Source organism: Heteronotia binoei, chromosome 6, assembly GCF_032191835.1.
Source record: "Heteronotia binoei isolate CCM8104 ecotype False Entrance Well chromosome 6, APGP_CSIRO_Hbin_v1, whole genome shotgun sequence".
In the NCBI taxonomy this organism is placed as follows: domain Eukaryota; kingdom Metazoa; phylum Chordata; class Lepidosauria; order Squamata; family Gekkonidae; genus Heteronotia; species Heteronotia binoei.
In genome coordinates this window covers 10,451,277-10,469,874 of record NC_083228.1, presented here as the reverse complement: position 1 = coordinate 10,469,874, position 18,598 = coordinate 10,451,277, and the positions used below count along the sequence as shown (strand labels likewise).

Here is an 18,598-nt window from a genome sequence, read left to right as displayed (position 1 = left end):
ATTCAACAAGAGATTTCTAAGACCTTGGGCTACAAATTTAACAAAGTTGCAGAGACTTTTCTGTTGGGATTACAAAAGGGAAAAATTTCCAAAAGAAGATAGAACTTTAATCTGGTACTTGCTCTCAGCTGCTAGGACATTGTGTCAGACTCTGGAAAATTACTGTATTAAAATGCTTAGATTAACTGAATGTAATGAAATGCTTAGCTCAACTGACTCCATTTTCTAACCTGTGTTACTAACCACGGGAAGAGACCTTGCATATCAAAGTAGGAACATAGTATTTACTAACACAGGTGTGAATTCCTGTCCCGGGAACTAACAAATTCCCCTTTGAAGATAAAATGCCTCCGGGGATGGCAGCCTAGCCATGCCTGTGAGACCAAGAACCACAGAGAGATAAGCGAAAGTCGCTGTGTGAAAAGTAACACTCCATGTTAAGAATGCTTGGGAACATAGTTTTGTTTAGAAAACCTTTGATGTCCAATTCTTTAAAGTGACTCCTCAGCAGGGAGAATGTATCAGTTCCAATCTTGCTATGCTCAGAAACTGCAAACTATCAAATAAAGCCTTAAACTTGGTATCCAATGGAGTCTGGTTGATTTGAAGTGCCATCGTCTGACACATTGTATGCGCAGTTGTGGAAGCAAGAAAAACACCCGAGAAATGGGGATTGGATTGTAAAAGTTATGACATGGAGTGAAATGGACAAGTTAACAAGAACCTTAAGAGACTATGATTTAGAAGTTTTTAAGATGGAGTGGAAAAAGTTCAGAAGATACATAGAAAAAAGAGTGGAAAATAAAAGGACACTGGACAATCTTTGATAATGACTAAGTACAAGAGGGAGGAGGACATTAATTTTGGTTTTTATTAATTAAGGGTACCTTTAATATTAAGATTTTAAGTATATAATATCGGCGGGGGTCAAGTAACGAGGGGAGGGGTGGGTAGAAAGTAATATATGGGATAAATTTAAAAAAGTAATTATTAATGATGTAAGAAATTGAAATTTATTACCATATATTACTAATAAAATTGTTTGAAACTGAAAAACAAATGGCAGACTGGTAAAGCCTCAATTTGCCTTGGGACTATATAAGGAAGAGAGAAGGTTTTAACCCTTCAAAGTCAACTTAGTTTTGCTACTTAGTTATTAGCATTTTAAAGGACATGTTTTGACAGGGCATTTCCCCCTCTTTTAAAATGCCACCAGAGAAGGAAGACCAGTTTCTAATATGGAAACCAAGTGGAAGCTGAAGGGTTAAATGCCCTCTCCCATCCATACATTTCTGCAGGAACTGAAATTGCATGAGCCTGCAGTTTGTACATAAGAACATAAGAGAAGCCATGTTGGATCAGGCCAGTGGCCCATCCAGTCCAACACTCTGTGTCATTTAAAAACATAAGAGAAGCCATGTTGGATCAGGCCAGTGGCCCATCCAGTCCAACACTCTGTGTCATATAAGAACATAAGAGAAGCCATGTTGGATCAGGCCAATGGCCCATCCAGTGCAACACTTTGTATCACACAGTGACCAATATATATGTGTGTGTGTGTGTGTGTGTATGCTAATGCAGTGGCTAATAGCCACTGATGGACCTCTGCTCCATATATTTATCCAATCCCCTCTTGAAGCTGGCTATGCTTGTCGCCACCTCCTGTGGCAGTGAATTCCTCATGTTAATCACCCTTTGGGTGAAGAAGGACTTCCTTTTATCCGTTTTAACCTGTCTGCTCAGCAATTTCATCGAATGCCCACGAGTTCTTGTATTGTGAGAAAGGGAGAAAAGTACTTCTTTCTTTACTTCCTCCATCCCTTGCATAATTTTGTAAACCTCTCTCATGTCACCCTGCAGTTGACGTTTCTCCAAGCTAAAGAGCCCCAAGCGTTTTATCCTTTCTTCATAGGGAAAGTGTATTTGATGAAGGGAACAGTGCATGTTCTTTTCCACATTTGTTTGCACCTCAGTGGTTCGCTTTTTACCAGGGACAATCCCTATTTTGTGGTTCTCGTCTCTTTAAAAGCATTGCCTCTATTTTACCATTGGTGGAGATTTCTGGAGATGCCTTATGAAAAGAAAATACACAAGGAATAGATTTGGCATTCCTCAGACTTCACCCCCCACCATCCTCTTCAACAGAAGCAACATTGACAAGTCTCCTGGGACTTTGGGGAAAGGTGGCGCTGAGTGTGCTCTGAGGTGAGCATCCAGGATGACCTTTCATGTGCCAATATATCTGAGGTCCCTGAACTATAGGTTATGCACAGCCTACAGTTTGCATTGATGACAGGAACAATGCATGATCTTTTCCTCATTTATTTGCACCCAAATGGTCCCCTTGTACCAGGGACAGTCCCTATTTTGTGGTTCTTGTCTCTTTAAAAGACATAAGGGGTTAGATCCTATGATCTGTTGCTGCTGGTATGAGGAAACTTCTGCAAGAAGGAGGTGGGGTTTCCTCACAGCAGACCTTGCATGATGCTCAACACTGCCCCTAGAGATCCCCAAGAGGCAACATTTTCGAGGGGAGAGCAGGAAGAATTTGTTTTGTGAGTAGAGAGAATAAAATCCAATTTAGGAGTCCCCAGTCTTCTGGAGCCTGTCAGCACCTTTGTTATTCTGACACAGCATGGTGAGTATAGCCACAAAATGGCTGCCAAATACAACTACCACAGGAGGCAGGGCCAGCCACAAAATGGCCACCGCAGCTTGCCTTCAGTCACACAGTACAGATCCTCGCACTGTGGCGGCATCTGTTGCCAGAGCAATGTTTTGAAAATCTGCATGGCCGATCGAATCTCCAGTGGCCAATTGGAAGCGTTGCTGAGCAAAAGCCCCACCAGGCACTGCCCAGCTGCCAGGGTTGGTGTTGGCGAGCACCCTGGCACCCACATTGGTCATCTCTGATCTAACCCAATACAAAAAGAAAGTTTGAAATAACATTTAGTTGGGTTTTTTTATTACGAGCAATGCATGCAGGAGTTGAGTATTACAATCCATTAGGTTTCAATGTATCTAAAGAAGTGTGCATGCACATGGAAGCTTAGACCTAGAATTAAACTGTATTATTATTATTATTACTATTATCATTATTAAACAGCCTCATCCCAGCCAATGCTGGGCTCTAGGCAATGTAAACAGTATAATGTAAGTAATCATCAATAAAATCAGTTAACAAAAACAAATTTCAACCCAATGACATATGTTATAGGGGAAAGGAAAGGTCCCCTGTGGTCAAGCACCAGCCATTTCTGACTCTGGAGGTGACGTTGCATCACATTTTCACGGCAGACTTTTTTTGCGGGGTGGTTTGCCATTGCCTTCCGCAGTCATCTACACTTCCCCCCCAGCAAGCTGGGTACTCGTTTGACCGACCGCGGAAGGATGGAAGGCTGAGTCAATCTTGGGCCGGCTACCTGAATCCAGCTTCCACCAGAATCGAACTCAGGTCGTGAGCAGAGAGTTCAGACCACAGTGCTGCAGCTTTACCACTCTGTGCCACATTATAACTTGCTACTAATCTGCTTTCTAGATTCTGAATTGGGGCAGGGGACCTTTATTGGTCTTAAAGATACCACTGGACTCAGACTCAACCCATTAGGTTGTAACACTAAGGAGAGGGGGAGGGATCGTTGGGTAGAAAATGAAGCTGACTTACCCATGCCACCGACATCTCCCTTTTCTCCTTGAGCGCCTTGGGATCCTTTTTCTCCTGCTGGTCCAACCGAGCCCATTTCCCCTGGAGGACCAACGATCCCTCTCGGTCCTGGCATTCCTGAGGGTTGATCAGAGATCAAAAGGACAGATTATTAAGAGGTGGAGCAAAACGAGCTTTTAGAGAAGAACCAAAGGAGGACAAATAACAAGGATACTTGCTCAAAGAGATATATAGAATCATCAGCCCTGTAAAGTTCTGTTTTCTAGATACTGGAAATAAAAAAGATGCAACCTTCTTGAGTTTAAAGATGCGAACGCTGGATGCAGAGTCTAATGATAAACCATTTTCATTCTAACCATAGATCTTTATTCTTATTGTTATTGATGAATTGGCCAAGCCCCCATTGGAGGTCTGTGTTACACACCCCCCCCCCCCCAGGCTCTGCCTATCTCTTTCTCAAGGCCTTTTTGGTTGAAAAAACCCAGTAGGGACTCGTTTGCATATTAGGCCACACCCCCGGACATCACTATTGTTCCACGCAGGGCTTTTTGGTAGGAAAAGCCCGACTGACTCATTTGCATATTAGGCCACACCCTCTGACATCACCATTGTTTCACGCAGGGCTTTTTGGTAGGAAAAGCCCGATGGACTCATTTGCATATTAGGCCACACCCCGACGCCAAGCCAGCCGGAACTACATTCCTGTGCGTTCCTGCTCAAAAAAAAAGCCCTGTTCTTTCTCCATCTCTGTCCTATCCGCTTGAAACCATATTTGCCTGTTTAATATGCTCTGAAATTCAGATTCTCAAAGGTTCCCTCCATTTCCCCTAAGCAGACCATCATTACAGGCCTCTGTGACATTACAACAACTGAATAGATAGCAGCCAAGGGCTCGGTGACCCCCTTCACACCTCCACGTAGCTTTTAATGTAGAGCTGTACAATTCAGATCACCACGAAGCCAACATTTACATTTCCACAAGTGAAGCGGAAATTAGCTGCTCTCTTTGCTTTTGCCCTCTCCTCATCTTTCTTTTTAAGATCCTAAGAAAGACGCTAATCTTCTGAAACTTCAGATTGAACTCTGAGACTTGGCAACTGTATGCCCTGTTTCAGAAGGTAGGATTATCAACTCTTATATTACCAGCAAATGGACTCAGAGAGCCTGGAGTCTGCATTTAAGAGAAAGTAATACCAATGGGATGAAAAATAAGAAAACATTTGTGGTCACTGTGGGATAGCAACCTTGATATTCAGCCAGAGGTATTTACCTAGCATAAATAGCTGTTACATATTGAAAGGGCAAGGATAAGGAATGAGATTTGTTAATGCTATTGCTTTTGGGGTAGAAAAAGCCCAGCAGGAACTCATTTGCATATTAGGCCACACCCCTTGATGGCACCATTGTTTAACATAGGGCTTTTTGTAGAAAAAGCCCTGCAGGAATTCATTAACATATTAGGCCACACACTCCTGACACCAAACCAGCCAGAACTGCGTTCCTGCTCAAAAAAAGCCTTGCTGTGAGGTAAAAAATGTGTGGTTTAACCCACAGCACAAATTTTGTAGGTTACTGTGTAATGTAGGCCTTGGTGGGCGGTGTACCAAGCAGCAAAACGACCTTCAGGTAGGGCCTGGAGACCTCCAAGAGTTACAACATCTCCAAACTATGGAGATAAGCTCCCTGGGAAAAATGGTTGATTTGGAGGGTGAACTCTGTGGTATGTCATAGAAATCCCTCCCTAGATTCTCCCCTCTATAGGCACTGCTCCAAATCTCCAGGAATTTCCTAACAGAACAGGCAACCCTAACTAGTTACCATGTCCAAGGAAATGATAACACTGCGGGGTTTACAGTATATACTCCTTCGGTGTATATAGGGGGGGACAGGAACATCAAACAGTGCAAAACTGGTTGATCAGTTAACAGTTATTCTGTCCATCCTCACTGACCCAAAATTAAGACCCAATGCATCAGTGACTTGAGAGGTGATGGATGTTGACTGGCCAGAGGTGTCTTGGCCAGAGACATCTTGGCTAATGAGTTAGAACCAAACAACAAGATGCAAACAGAGCTGTCTGAAGAGGAAGAAGACATTGGTGGTGGCCCAGGAAAATGACTATCATTTTGATTGATAAGAAAATGGAAGGTGGAAGCGTGGCCGGCGTGAGGAGTAAGCCAGATAGGCGGTTGTCTGTGGCCTACAGGGTGCCGGACACCCCTCCCCCCACATGCGCACTCGCCATGTCCTGCACCACCACTTTCACCTTCAAGAAGGCGAAAGCAGAGGGACTGGGTGTGCCTGTGCTCTTTGGAGCCTGCCTCCCACCACAGGAGGAGAAGAAGCTGAAGTATATATTATATAGATGTTATCTCATTGAATGGGATGCCTCACTTTGTCTCAACCTTTGTCCTCTCCCTCTTTCACATGGCTTTCCACGGAGACACAAGTCTCCGCAGGTCTCTCTCTATACTTCCACTTATACTTGATATTAGATAAGCTAGCCATTTGTGGCAGGGAAAGTAGTAGTAGTAGAACAACAACAAGAAGAAGACTGTGGATTTATACCCCGTCCTTCTCTCTGAATCAGAGTCTCAGAGCAGCTTACAATCTCCTTTATCTTCTTCCTCCACAACAGATACCCTGTGAGGTGGGTGGGGCTGAGAGAGCTCTCACAGAAGCTGCCCTTTTAAAGACAATGCTGCGAGAGCTATGGCTGACCCAAGGCCATTCTAGCAGGTGCAAGTGGAGGAGTGGGGAATCAAACCTGGTTCTCCCAGATAAGAGTCCACTAACTTAACCACTACACCAAACTGGCTCTCCAGAGAGTGCCATTCAAGAGACGGAGAAGAAGAACATACTGGATTACATCCCGCCCTATATTCTAAATCTCAGAGCGGCTTACAGTCTCCTATATCTTCTCCCCCCACAACAAACATCCTGTGAGGTGGGTGGGGCTGAGAGGGCTCTCACAGCAGCTGCCCTTTTGAAAACAACTCCTGAGATAGCTGTGGCTGACCCAAGGCCATTCCAGCAGCTGCCAGTGGAGGAGTGGGGAATCCAACCCAGTTCTCCCAGAAAAGAGAGCTATGACTGACCCAAGGCCATTCCAGCAGCTGCCAGTGGAGGAGTGGGGAATCAAACCCGGTTCTCCCAGATAAGAGAGCTATGACTGACCCAAGGCCATTCCAGCAGGTGCGAATGGAGGAGTGGGGAATCAAACTTGGTTCTTCCAGATAAGAGTCCACTAACTTAACCACAACACCAAACTGGCTCTCTTTAGATTAGGCTTCTCTCTTTTCTTTTGTCTGTAACCTGAACGTGCAATACAAAAAACAAACGACATGTCTGGGATGTAAATAGGCTACCATACTTTTTATATATAATTACTTATGAATGTACATACTTTTAAAATATAAAACTACTTTAGAATTTACAAATATGTAACCTGAATGTGAACTAGATATACCTGAATAAATATGTTTACCATTTTTGCATTATACCTGTTGGGAGATTTATTTACTGCACTCAGTACCCTGCTTATATGATTGGCAAACTCTGCTATATTAACCAAATATCCCAACAGAAACACTCGGGGATGGGATAACGCCCCCCTGACAGAAATATTTTAAAGAGAATTTAATTGCAGATGGGGTCGTTCCAAGGGCTTTCAGTCCCCGAGCTAGCCGTATCTCACGAAAGTAATCAAAAGCCATGAACAAAGACTAGTAAATTATCTCAAAGATCAATAAATACACTTTAAGAAAACTCTGATTTGAAGGGGAAAAAGCACAATAAGCTACGGCAAAGAAATATAAGTCTCTTGCTACAAAACATAACAGAAATCAATAGGCATATACTTCAGTGGATGTTCTGCGTAGTATTGTTCAAAGAGATTTTCTTTGCATCCTTTCGATCAGGGATTCAAAAATGCTGACCGGTTTTCCTAGAACAAAATTATACTATGGATTCCTCCCTGTTAACAGAATGAGACCCCTGTTGGATATTGTAACTTTGCATGCAAGAAAATCTGGGAGGGAAAGGGTTAAGAGAATTCCTTCACTCGGGTACACTTGGCAGTTGGAGCCATCCTCCTCTCATTGGTTAGCTGTTGAGCCTCTTTGGTGATTGTTTGCCCGGGCCAGTGCTAGACTGTCTGGCACCCTAGGCAAAGCTAACTTCTAGTGCCCCCCCTGCACTGATGATGTCACCAAGGCACATGGGGGTGCCCACTTCAACACCCCCACAAGGCCAGATCAGTGCACTGATCTGGAGTTGGGAGTAAGCAGTGAAGTGGCCAAGTTTGCAGATGACACTAAATTGTTCAGGGTGGTGAGAACCAGAGAGGATTGTGAGGAACTCCAAAGGGATCTGTTGAGGCTGGGTGAGTAGGCGTCAACGTGGCAGATGCGGTTCAACGTGGCCAAGTGCAAAGTAATGCACATTGGGACCAAAAATCCCAGCTGCAAATACAAGTTGATGGGGTGTGAACTGGCAGAGACTGACCAAGAGAGAGATCTTGGGGTCGTTCTGGACTTTTTCCAATGCTATAATATCTTTTTTGAGGTGCGGTGACCAGAATTGTACACAGTACTCCAAATGAGGATTCACCATTGATTTATACAGGGGCATTATGACACTGGCTGATTTGTTTTCAATTCCTTTCCTAATAATTCCCAGCATGGTGTTGGCCTTTTTTACTGCAATCGCACACTGTCTTGACATTTTCAGTGAGTTATCTACCACGACCCCAAGACCTCTCTCTTGGTCAGTCTCTGCCAGTTCACACCCCATCAACTTGTATTTGTAGCTGGGATTCTTGGCCCATTGTGCATTACTTTGCACTTGGCCACGTTGAACCTCATCTGCCAAGTTGACACCCACTCACCCAGCCTCAACATGAATTTGCCATGTAAGATGTGCTTCTGTTTTTGTAAATAAAATTTCTATTATTACCATTGGAGTCAGATCATCTTTGTAATTTGTTTGTACAGCATTTCCCCCTTAACTGGTTAACATGGAGGACTGGGGATGCTACTTAAAACTTCTGTGCTTCCAAGTTAAATGATTTTAACATTTAACTCAGAGCCCCCTTCCTCACCACAGCCCTCCAAACTTCATGCCTATTGTTCCACATGGATCTTGCAAGCCCAGGGATGAACTTTTCTCAGGTTGGAAGGGACTGCTAGAGAAGAGGCGAAAATAGAGGAGATCTATTTTTCTTGTGCAAGTGGATTATTGCAGCCAACACATAGACTGATTCCCCACTAGCCTTGTCCCTGTGTCACACTCCTCTTCTCCGCAGGGCTTCCAGCCGATTCCGCACAAGCTGCCCTGGGGCTGCAACTCACTCTGCCTCTTTCCTGCGGCAAGCAAGATCCTCTGAAGCCGATTTCTGTTTGCCGTGGGAAAGAGGCAGAGAGAGTTGCCGCCCCAGGGCAGCTTTTGCAAAATCGGACGGAAGCGCCACGGAGAAGAGGCAAGCGAGACCGGGACAAGGCTAGTGGGGAATCGGTCATAATCTCCCCTATCCTTTTACACGCTGCACCTCTGAGGAAGTGTGCATGCACATGAAAGTTCATACCTTGAATGAAACAATGTCGGTCAAGTTGCCACTGGACTCTAACTTTGTTCTGCTGTTACAGATTGACAGAGCTGCTCATCTGGATCTATAGCGCACCTCTATTAGTGCCTTTCACCAGGAGGTGAAGACCTTTTTGTTTTGTTTGGCATAACCCCAGTAATAGTTATGGGCCCTCTATCTTGGTTCTGGTGTTGTTTATGGAATAAACCAGGGGTATTGAACACCGCCTGGGAGCAAAACCAGGCCCCCAAGCAACTGGCTCTTGTCTGCTTCCTTCTCCCTCTCTCTAGCTTCCTTCTGCATCTCAGCTTGCTTTGCAAGCCTTTCTCAATCACATAGGATCTATGGAGCAAAACCTCAATTTTCTCCATTGGTTGAGGCTCCTCCCCCTCCTGGTCCCCTGGGGAGGGAGAGAAAGAGCCACAGCTTCCTTTACCCAGTCCCCTGGATCCCATGGGAAAATACAAAGAAGGCAACTTTAAGAAGAAATACAAAGAAAGCACCTAAGAAAGGCAATGGCAAACCACCCCGTAAAAAAGTCTACCGTGAAAACGTCATGATGCGACGCCACCCCAGAGTCAGAAACAATTGGTGCTTGCACTGGGGAATACCTTTATCTTTTTATTCCTAATCCTAAAAGGTAAAGGTAGTCCCCTGTGCAAGCACCAGTCGCTTTCGATTCTGGGGTGATGTTGCTTTCACAACGTTTTCACGGCAGACTTTTTACGGGGTGGTTTGCCATTGCCTTCCCCAGTCATCTACACTTTCCCCCCAGCAAGCTGGGTACTCATTTGACTGACCTCAGAAGGATGGAAGGCTGAGTTAACCTGAGCTGGCTATCTGAACCAGCTTCCCCTGGGATCGAACTCAGGTTGTGAGCAGAGGGCTCCAACTGCAGTACTGCAGCTTTACCACTCTGCGCCACGGGGCTCTTCCATTCCTAATCCTGCCATGTTGTTTATTGGGCCCTTTATGCTGCCTGGTTTTTTTTTTAAATCTGTAATTTGCCTAGAAAGACTGGCTAATAAATTAAAGTAAATGAAATAAGTTGTAAGAGGTGACTATTTCAAGTATGTGGATGGAGGGGAACGTGCAAAATGCAAATCACAATTTATATCCCATGCAAAGATTTTCAGTGCAGATAGATGGCATTCTTGCTCATATTTAGATACGCACATCCAAGCCATACCCAAAGTCCCCAAATTGGTGATACATACGCATAAAGGTTCTCATATACATTTCCTTTTGTGACCTAGGTGATTGTTTCCAACCTCTGTTCTCTTTCATATCTAGTCAACAAAATCCTGAACCGCATTCAGAATCAGACCTCATTTTGGGCAGGAGCTCACAGGAGCAGAACTCTGGAACCTCTACATTTTATTGTGCTCTTTCTTTCTTAAAAAGACAAAGGGAGCCCTCAGTCGTTTCCGACTCCGGGGTGACGTCGCATCATGATGTTTTCGCAGCAGATTTTTTTACGGGGTGGTTTGCCATTGCCTTCCCCAGTCATCTACACTTTCCCTCCAGCAAGGTGGGTACTCATTTGACCGACCTCAGAAGGCTGGAAGGCTGAGTCAACCTTAAGCCGACTACCTGAACCCAGCTTCTGCTGGAATCGAACTCAGGTCATGAGCAGAAGGCTCCGACTGCAGTACTGCAGCTTTACCACTCTGCCCCCCCCCCCCCAAAAAAAACCTTGCTTCTGGGCTCCATTGTTCAACCCCCCTGTGAGAATTTTGCTGAACTCTAAGATCTGACAAACTTCTAAAGTTTCCTCCCCTGCCACAAAAAATGGTAAAATGGTAAAATAACTAAAACATATAAAGCAGACAGATGAAAATCTTCGTCATGCCACTGTGGCCACATAGGAGAAAGTAATTTTAAAAGTATGATTGGAATAAGGTTTTAATAGGACTATTATAATTCAAGAAGCCTTTTAAGGTAGATACTGAGCTGATATAATTTAATATACTTTCCAGTGGTGTCAGGGGTGTGTGACCTATGCAAATGAGTTATGCAAATGAGATGTGCTAAGAATAAATGATAGATGTCTTGTAAGTGGGAAGTGCCATCAAGTCACAGGGGATTTATGGAGACCCAGTAGGGTTTTTAGTGCAAGAGGCATTCAGATGTTGTTTGCCATTGCCTGCCTTAAGGTTGCCAAGTCCAGTTCAAGAAATATCTGGGGACTTTGGGGGTGGAGCCACGAGACATTGGGGGCGGAGTCAGGAACAAGGTTTTGACAGGTATAATTGAACTCCAAAGGAAGTTCTGGCCATCACATTGAAAGGGACTGCACACTTTTTAAACGCCTTCCCTCCGTTGGAAATAATGAAGGATAGGGACATCTTCTTTGGGGGGGGGGCTCATAGAATTGGACCCCTTGGTCCAATCCTCTTGAAACTTGGAGGGTGTTTTGAGGAGAGGCATCGGATGCTATGCTGAAAATTTGGTGCCTCTAACAAAAAAAAAAAAAAATAGCCCCACCAGAGCCCCAGATAACCACGGATCAGTTCTCCATTATACCCTATGGGCCTCCAAACTGGGGGATCCCCTGACCTCACCTGAGGATTGTGTAACAAACAAAGAGGATATAGAACATACGGAGTCGTAAGGGCAAACAAAGGAACGTATGTGACCCCACCCATAGTCATTTAAATTGGAAGTCCGTGTCCATAGTGCCTCAACAACAGAATGTGGGTCCTGGTTCCAACGTAGCCGTTATCCATGGAGACCGATGCTCTTGTCCTCAAATGCACGGCTAGGCACAAAATGGTACGCGACGCAGTAGGACGCCCTGCCACGTTTTACTATTTGCTTCTACAAGCTTCTCCGAAATATTTCGCCAATTCAATGCCGATCCTTCAAATAGCTTAACCATACTGGAGCTAAGCTATTTGAAGTATGAGCGTTGAATTGGTGAAATATTTCGAAAAAGCTTGTGGAAGCAAACAGCGAAACGTGGGAGGGAGTCCTACCGCGTCACGTACCATTTTGTGCCTAGCCGTGCATTTGAGGACAAGGGCATCGGTCTCCGTGGATAACGGCTACGTCGGAACCAGGACCCCCATTCTGTTGTTGAGGCACTATGGACACGGACTTTCAATTTAAACGACTGTGGGTGGGGTCACATACGTCTCTTGGTTTGCACTTATGACTTTGTATGTTTGAACGATACCGTTTTTATATGTGAAAATTCATGCTTTGTATAAGATAGGAGGCTGGTCTTCGCGGAGGTGTCTACCTATTTTCCCTGCTCACCTGGGGATTGGCAACCCAAGCCTGCCTCCATGCCATGGCCCTGGTATTCTTTGGAGGTTTCCCATCCAAATACCAAGCAGGACACTAAGCTTCCCAGATGTGATAAAATAGTTAACTTCTAAGATCTGATGCGATCAAGGTAGTCTGAGCCATCCAGGTCAAGGGGGCAATAATTGTACACCGTAAATACACAGCCAATTTAGGGCAACCCCATCGAGTTTTCAAGGCAAGAGACATAAAGAGGTGGTTTGCCATTGCCTGCCCCTGCGTGGCAGCCCTGGGCTTCCCTGGTGGTCTCTGATCCAAATACTCATCGGGGCTGACCCTGCTTATCTCCCAAGATCTGATGAGATTGGGCTAGCCTCGGCCCTCCACGTCTGGTACTTACAGAGAAAATAATAATGTAATTCAAAATCTTCAAGGGGCAAAAGAATTACATTGCACAGTTTATGTCAAGTTATTTTAACTTCATGGTTTGTACTGCTGGTTGCCCCCTTTCATATGTAAACGGAAAATTGATCTCCAGTAGTTTCGGTCTCCGGGAGGGAAAGTTTTCCTGTACCTTGAGCTCCCGTGTCCCCCTTTGGTCCTTGCATCCCGTCCTTGCCATCTCTCCCTGGCAACCCTGGCTCGGCTGGTCCGCACACAACCAGGGAACAGGCGTTCCGATCCAGGTTCTGCATCACTTGGTGGTGGGGCGTTGGGTCTGTCGTGGGCGAAGCTTGCAAAACCAAAGCACACAAAGTCAGAAGCACCAGCATCGTTGAGAGATTTTCCTGGAGGAAAAACCAATCATCATCATCATCACCTCCTCCTCCACCACCATCACCATCATCTTTACCTAAGGCAAATCTACTATTTATATTGCATAGGATTCTGCAAAGGGTACTTCTAAGGATTCTGGTGACTCTTAGAATTCAACAAGCAGAGGACCCACAAGGACTTGCAGGGAGCATTCTCCCCGCTGCCCCCCCTCCCGGATGCCCCTTTCTCACTATTTCCTCTTTCTCTTTGCTGGCAGCCCCCATAGCCTCTTTCCCTTCCCCGGCAGCCCCCGTAGTCTTTTCCCCGCTTCATTGTTTTCTTCCTACCCACCTCCCATCCATCCTTTATCATCCCCCTGTTCAGTTTTCCCTTCTTCCTTCTCCTTGATGGAGACCGATTCCCCACTCGCCTTATGCCACTCTCACTCTCCTCTTCTCCGTGGGGCTTCCATTGGATTTCACACTCTCTGCCCCGGGGCTGCAGCTCATGCCACCTCTTTCATGCAGCAAATGAGATCTTCTAAAAACCGGTTTCGGTTTGCCACACGAAAAAGGCAAAGTGAGTTGCAGCCCCGGGGCAGATAGTGTGAAATCCGACAGAAGCCCCGCAGAGAAGAGGAGCGTGAGAGCGGCATAAGGCTAGTGGGGAATCAGTCAGATTCTCCCTGGGAAATGTCTGAACCAGCTGTACAATGTTACCAGCCTGTGGGCCAAACTGGTCCACTTCAATGGCCATCACAGGATGCAGTTGCATGGTAACCACCACCAGGGCAGGCCAACCTGAGCTGTATCTGTCCCCAGCTCCATTTTGTGGATCTATTAATCATATTCTCTATAGTGTGTTTCTCTCCATGGAGTTTTCTTGGCAAGGATACTGGAGTGGGTTGCCATTTCCTTCTCCAGTACGGCTGTGAGAGCTGGACCATAAGGAAGGCTGAGCGCAGAAGAATAGATGCTTTTGAGATGTGGTGCTGGAGAAGAATCTTGAGAGTCCCTTGGACTGCAAGAAGATCAAATCAGTCAGTCCTAAGGGAAATCAACCCAGACTGTTCCCTGGAAGGTCAGATGCTGAAGCTCAAATACTTTGGCCACCAAAGGAGAAGGGAGCCCTCACTGAAGAAGACTCTTGAGAGTCCCTTGGACTGCAAGAAGATCAAATCAGTCAGTCCTAAGGGAAATCAACCCAGACTGTTCCCTGGAAGGTCAGATGCTGAAGCTCAAATACTTTGGCCACCAAAGGAGAAGGGAGCCCTCACTGAAGAAGACTCTTGAGAGTCCCTTGGACTGCAAGAAGATCAAATCAGTCAGTCCTAAGGGAAATCAACCCAGACTGTTCCCTGGAAGGTCAGATGCTGAAGCTGAAGCTCAAATACTTTGGCCACCCAATGAGAAGGGAGCACTCCCTGGGGAAGACCCTGATGCTGGGAAAGCCAGAAGGCAAAAGAAGAAGGGGACGGCAAAAGATGAGATGGCTGGACAGTGTTACTGATGTAACAAACACAAATTTGAGCAGACTTCAAAGGAGGGTGGAAGACAGGAGGGCCTGGCGTGACTTTGTCCAGGGGGTCGCAAAGAGTTGCGACTGAACAACAACAATATAGTGTGTTTCAGAATTAGATATAAGATATTAGTATTTGTTTGAAGGCTTCTTGCTATGTGTTTTTGTCATGTGAGGATATTTTGAACATTCAAAATGCCTTCCAGAATCTCACTGGTTTCTATCGTACTGTTCTTCAGACAGACAACCTTTATTGGCATGCCAAAAGATATGAACGACTATAAAAAAAAGAGTACCAAAATGGCCAAAATACTTCAAGTGCATCAAATAATGGCTTCCCTGGTTTGAACTGCACACTAGAGCAGGAAGTAGGCGACATTAACAGTTAGCTTCCTACCCATTCTTCAACCACAGGACTTGGTGGCTTCCACAGGAGTCCCAGAAGGACTCCCATTCAGCAGCGATCAGTCCCAAGTGGGCTTGACTTAAGCAAGGTTGCTGGATCACATGTCCTTAGAGTCAGAGCTAGGTTCCATTTTAAGGAAGAAGACGAATCTGCTACCCTGCCCTTACCTGATTGGCCCAGTCTGCTTAGATCTCGGAAGCTAAGCAGCGTCATCCCCGGTTAGTCCCTGGATGGGAGACCACCAAAGAAGCCCAGGGTTCCTAGGCAGAGGCAGGCAATGGTAAACCACCTCTGAATGTCTTCTGCCCTGACCTGGATGGCCCAGGTTAGCCCAGTCTCATCGGATCTCGAAAGGTAAGCATAGTCAGCCCTGGCTAGTATTTGGATGGGAGACCACCAAAGAAGTGGTCTACGCAGAGGCAGGCAATGGCAAGCCACATCTTAATGTCTCTTGCCTACGGGGTGGCCACAAATCAGGTGTGACTTGACAGCTGTTTACAAACACACACACAGACATGGCTCATCTCTAAACACACATCATGGGAAGCCATGAACAATTAGGGATGGGTATTTGGAAACGCCCATCTCTTACACTTCAAAAACACGGATATCAAAGCAGGCACAGATGGAATTAGGGTGGACAATCCCCGTAGGGGCAGGGGACCCCCCAGTTTGGAGGTCCTCCCCCTGCTTCAGGGTCATCAGAAAGCGGGGCGGTGGGAGGGAAATGTCTGCTGGGCACTCCATAGGGTGTAATGGAGAATTGATCTGGGGGGATCTGGGGCTCAGGGGGGAGGGTTTTTTTTGAGATAGAGGCACCACATTTTCAGCATAGTATCCAATGCCTCTCCTCAAAACACCAAGTTTCAAAAAGATTGGACCGGGGGCCCAATTCTAAGCCCCCAAAGAAGATGCCCTATCCTTCATTATTTCCAGTGGAGGGAAAGCATTTAAAAGGTGTGCAGTCCCTTTAAATGTGATGGCCAGAACTCCCTTTGGAGTTCAATTATGCTTGTCACAACCCTATTTCTGGCTCCACCATCAAAGTCTTCCAGCTCCCCCCCCCCCCCAAAAAAAAAGTCCCCAGGTATTTCTTGAATTGGACTTGGCAACCCTAGGAATTCTAGTGTAGTCTATCTGTGACTTAAAGGTGAAACCGCTCTGAATTGGCTTGGATCATACAGGTAAAGGTGGTCCCCTGTGCAAGCACCAGTCGTTTCCGACTCTGGGGTGACGTTGCTTTCACAACATTTTCATGGCAGATGTTTTTACGGGGTGGTTTGCCATTGCCTTCCCCAGTCATCTACACTTTCCCCCCAGCAAGCTGGGTACTCATTTTACTGACCTTGGAAGGATGAAAGGCTGAGTCAACCTCAAGCCGATTACCTGAACCCAATGCAAAAGAACAGTGGCAGCACAACATATAAAATACAAAATATTGTGCACAAACAAACACTCTTGACTGGTGTATACAAAGTTCTATTATCATGAAATGAACAGCCTACAACAGTGGGCATACATTCATACAGTATAAATAGAAAACAAACAACAGTCTCAAAACAATATTCCAAGGAGGACCCCACACAGTCACTGAGTTTTCCAAACTGAGTACTAAGACTCAATAATAAAGTTCCACAGGAGTCCCTCCATTGCTTGTTGACTTCTGAAGGACAAATTCTTCTGAAGGACCATGTTACAAAAAGAGGCACAGTGGATACATCGTTTAAACACTATTGAACCTTCTGGCCTTAATCAACACAATGATTTCTCTTGTTATATATAATGCATTTTGTTTCTTGGGTATGTTGGTAGATTGTGGTGAGGTCTCCTTTAAATGGTTGAGTAACAACAGCTGTGTCCGTCCTTTTAAAAAAAAGCCGTGGGCTCTGTTAGCCCAAGCCGCAAATTAAGATACCAAAATGGGCATTTGAGAAAGAACTTGGCTGGAGGTTTCAGGTTGTTTTACCAACTGTTTCTGTATGTTTTTGTTAAGATTACTTTGGTATAGGGTGGTTTTTATCGGTCACTTTTGTTGTTTACAGTTGACTTACGAGGAAGCTGCAGGAGCAGCGGAACGCAATCAAAGCCAGGGTTTGCGTGAAGGCTAGAATTTGTCCTTCAGAAGTCAACAAGCAACGGAGGGACTCCTGTGGAACTTTATTATTGAGTCTTAGTACTCAGTTTGGAAAACTCAGTGACTGTGTGGGGTCCTCCTTGGAATATTGTTTTGAGACTGTTGTTTGTTTTCTATTTATACTGTATGAATGTATGCCCACTGTTGTAGGCTGTTCATTTCATGATAATAGAACTTTGTATACACCAGTCAAGAGTGTTTGTTTGATTACCTGAACCCAGCTTCCACCAGGATCGAACTCAGGTCATGAGCAGAGTTTAGGACTGCATACCTCAGAACAATTTATCAAGGACCAACTGACCTTTGGAAAGCTTGCTTTGCATACAGTGGTCGAACGGTTGGAATTTTCTCTCATTTGCACCATGTTTAATATTTCATGTGCTTGGGAAGTTTACAGACGGATTCACATTCTAGGAAGATCCAGATGCTGGATAAAGAAACTACCCCAGAAGAATATGGTGGAAAGTCACTACATGCCAGTTGTGTTGAAGAGGAAACTTCAGCCTGTCTCACTTTTCTCCCCCTTAGATGACAAACTGTATTAACCAAAAGTCCGTCTTCTGTGTAATATTAAAGGAACAGGAATTCCATCTCCCCTTGTGACAATTTGTCCTAATGATACATTCAAAAGGCCCATTTACCAACTGCATTTCAACCAAGCCATTTCACAAATAGATGAAGAGGCTAGTAAATGATATTGATGTTGGACTCATAATCAACTGCCGATTAAAACTGGAGGCAATTATTAGATAAGCCGGGAGAGATGGGAAAGATCAGATGCAATGATGCAGAATATAAGAGATCGCTTATCAATGAAGCCTGAATTAAGAAGGAAAAGCAAACTCCGGCCGACATTAATCAAACATATTGAGCGCGGCACAATCTTGCTAGTCCTTAGAAGTTAACTGGCAGCAGTCTTCAATTTCCTATTAATGCCGTTCAGCAACATTTCATTTATAAATCTCTCGGCAAGATCCATCATTAAGGAGCAAATAAAAAAGAAAAGAAACAATCACTTACTTTTCAATTTCTGATGCTCTCCAACGGCCTGAATACAACCCCTCTATTAAGAGTTCAGCCTCTCTTTTTATAGGGAATGGATTAAGTAACCATGGGCTCTGTTTTTTCAGTCATGTGACTTCACAGGGAAATCATAGGGAACTGATGGATCTTTTTTTCATCTTGCGGGGCTGATAAGAAGTGTGAGGCACAAAGGGAGAGATTCCCCCAGGCTTGCAAAATGTGGGGAATGTAGAACTGGATTTCTTAGAGAAGAAGGAGTGAAGG

At 45.1% G+C, this 18,598-nt stretch overlaps 1 protein-coding gene across 1 annotated transcript in view; it reads right to left on the bottom strand.

Moving 5' to 3' along the window:
- The window catches only part of LOC132574260 (pulmonary surfactant-associated protein D-like), a 33,700-nt gene extending 15,340 nt beyond the window's left edge, over nucleotides 1-18,360 (bottom strand). Inside the window, exons 1-3 of the mRNA XM_060242608.1 lie at nucleotides 18,332-18,360; nucleotides 13,072-13,285; nucleotides 3,665-3,781 (exon numbers count right to left, since the gene is read on the bottom strand). Coding sequence (XP_060098591.1) covers nucleotides 3,665-3,781; nucleotides 13,072-13,270 — 316 coding nt within the window. The 5' untranslated portion in view covers nucleotides 13,271-13,285; nucleotides 18,332-18,360. The remainder of the gene's footprint in view (nucleotides 1-3,664; nucleotides 3,782-13,071; nucleotides 13,286-18,331) is intronic.
- Between the last annotated feature and the right edge of the window lie 238 nt (nucleotides 18,361-18,598).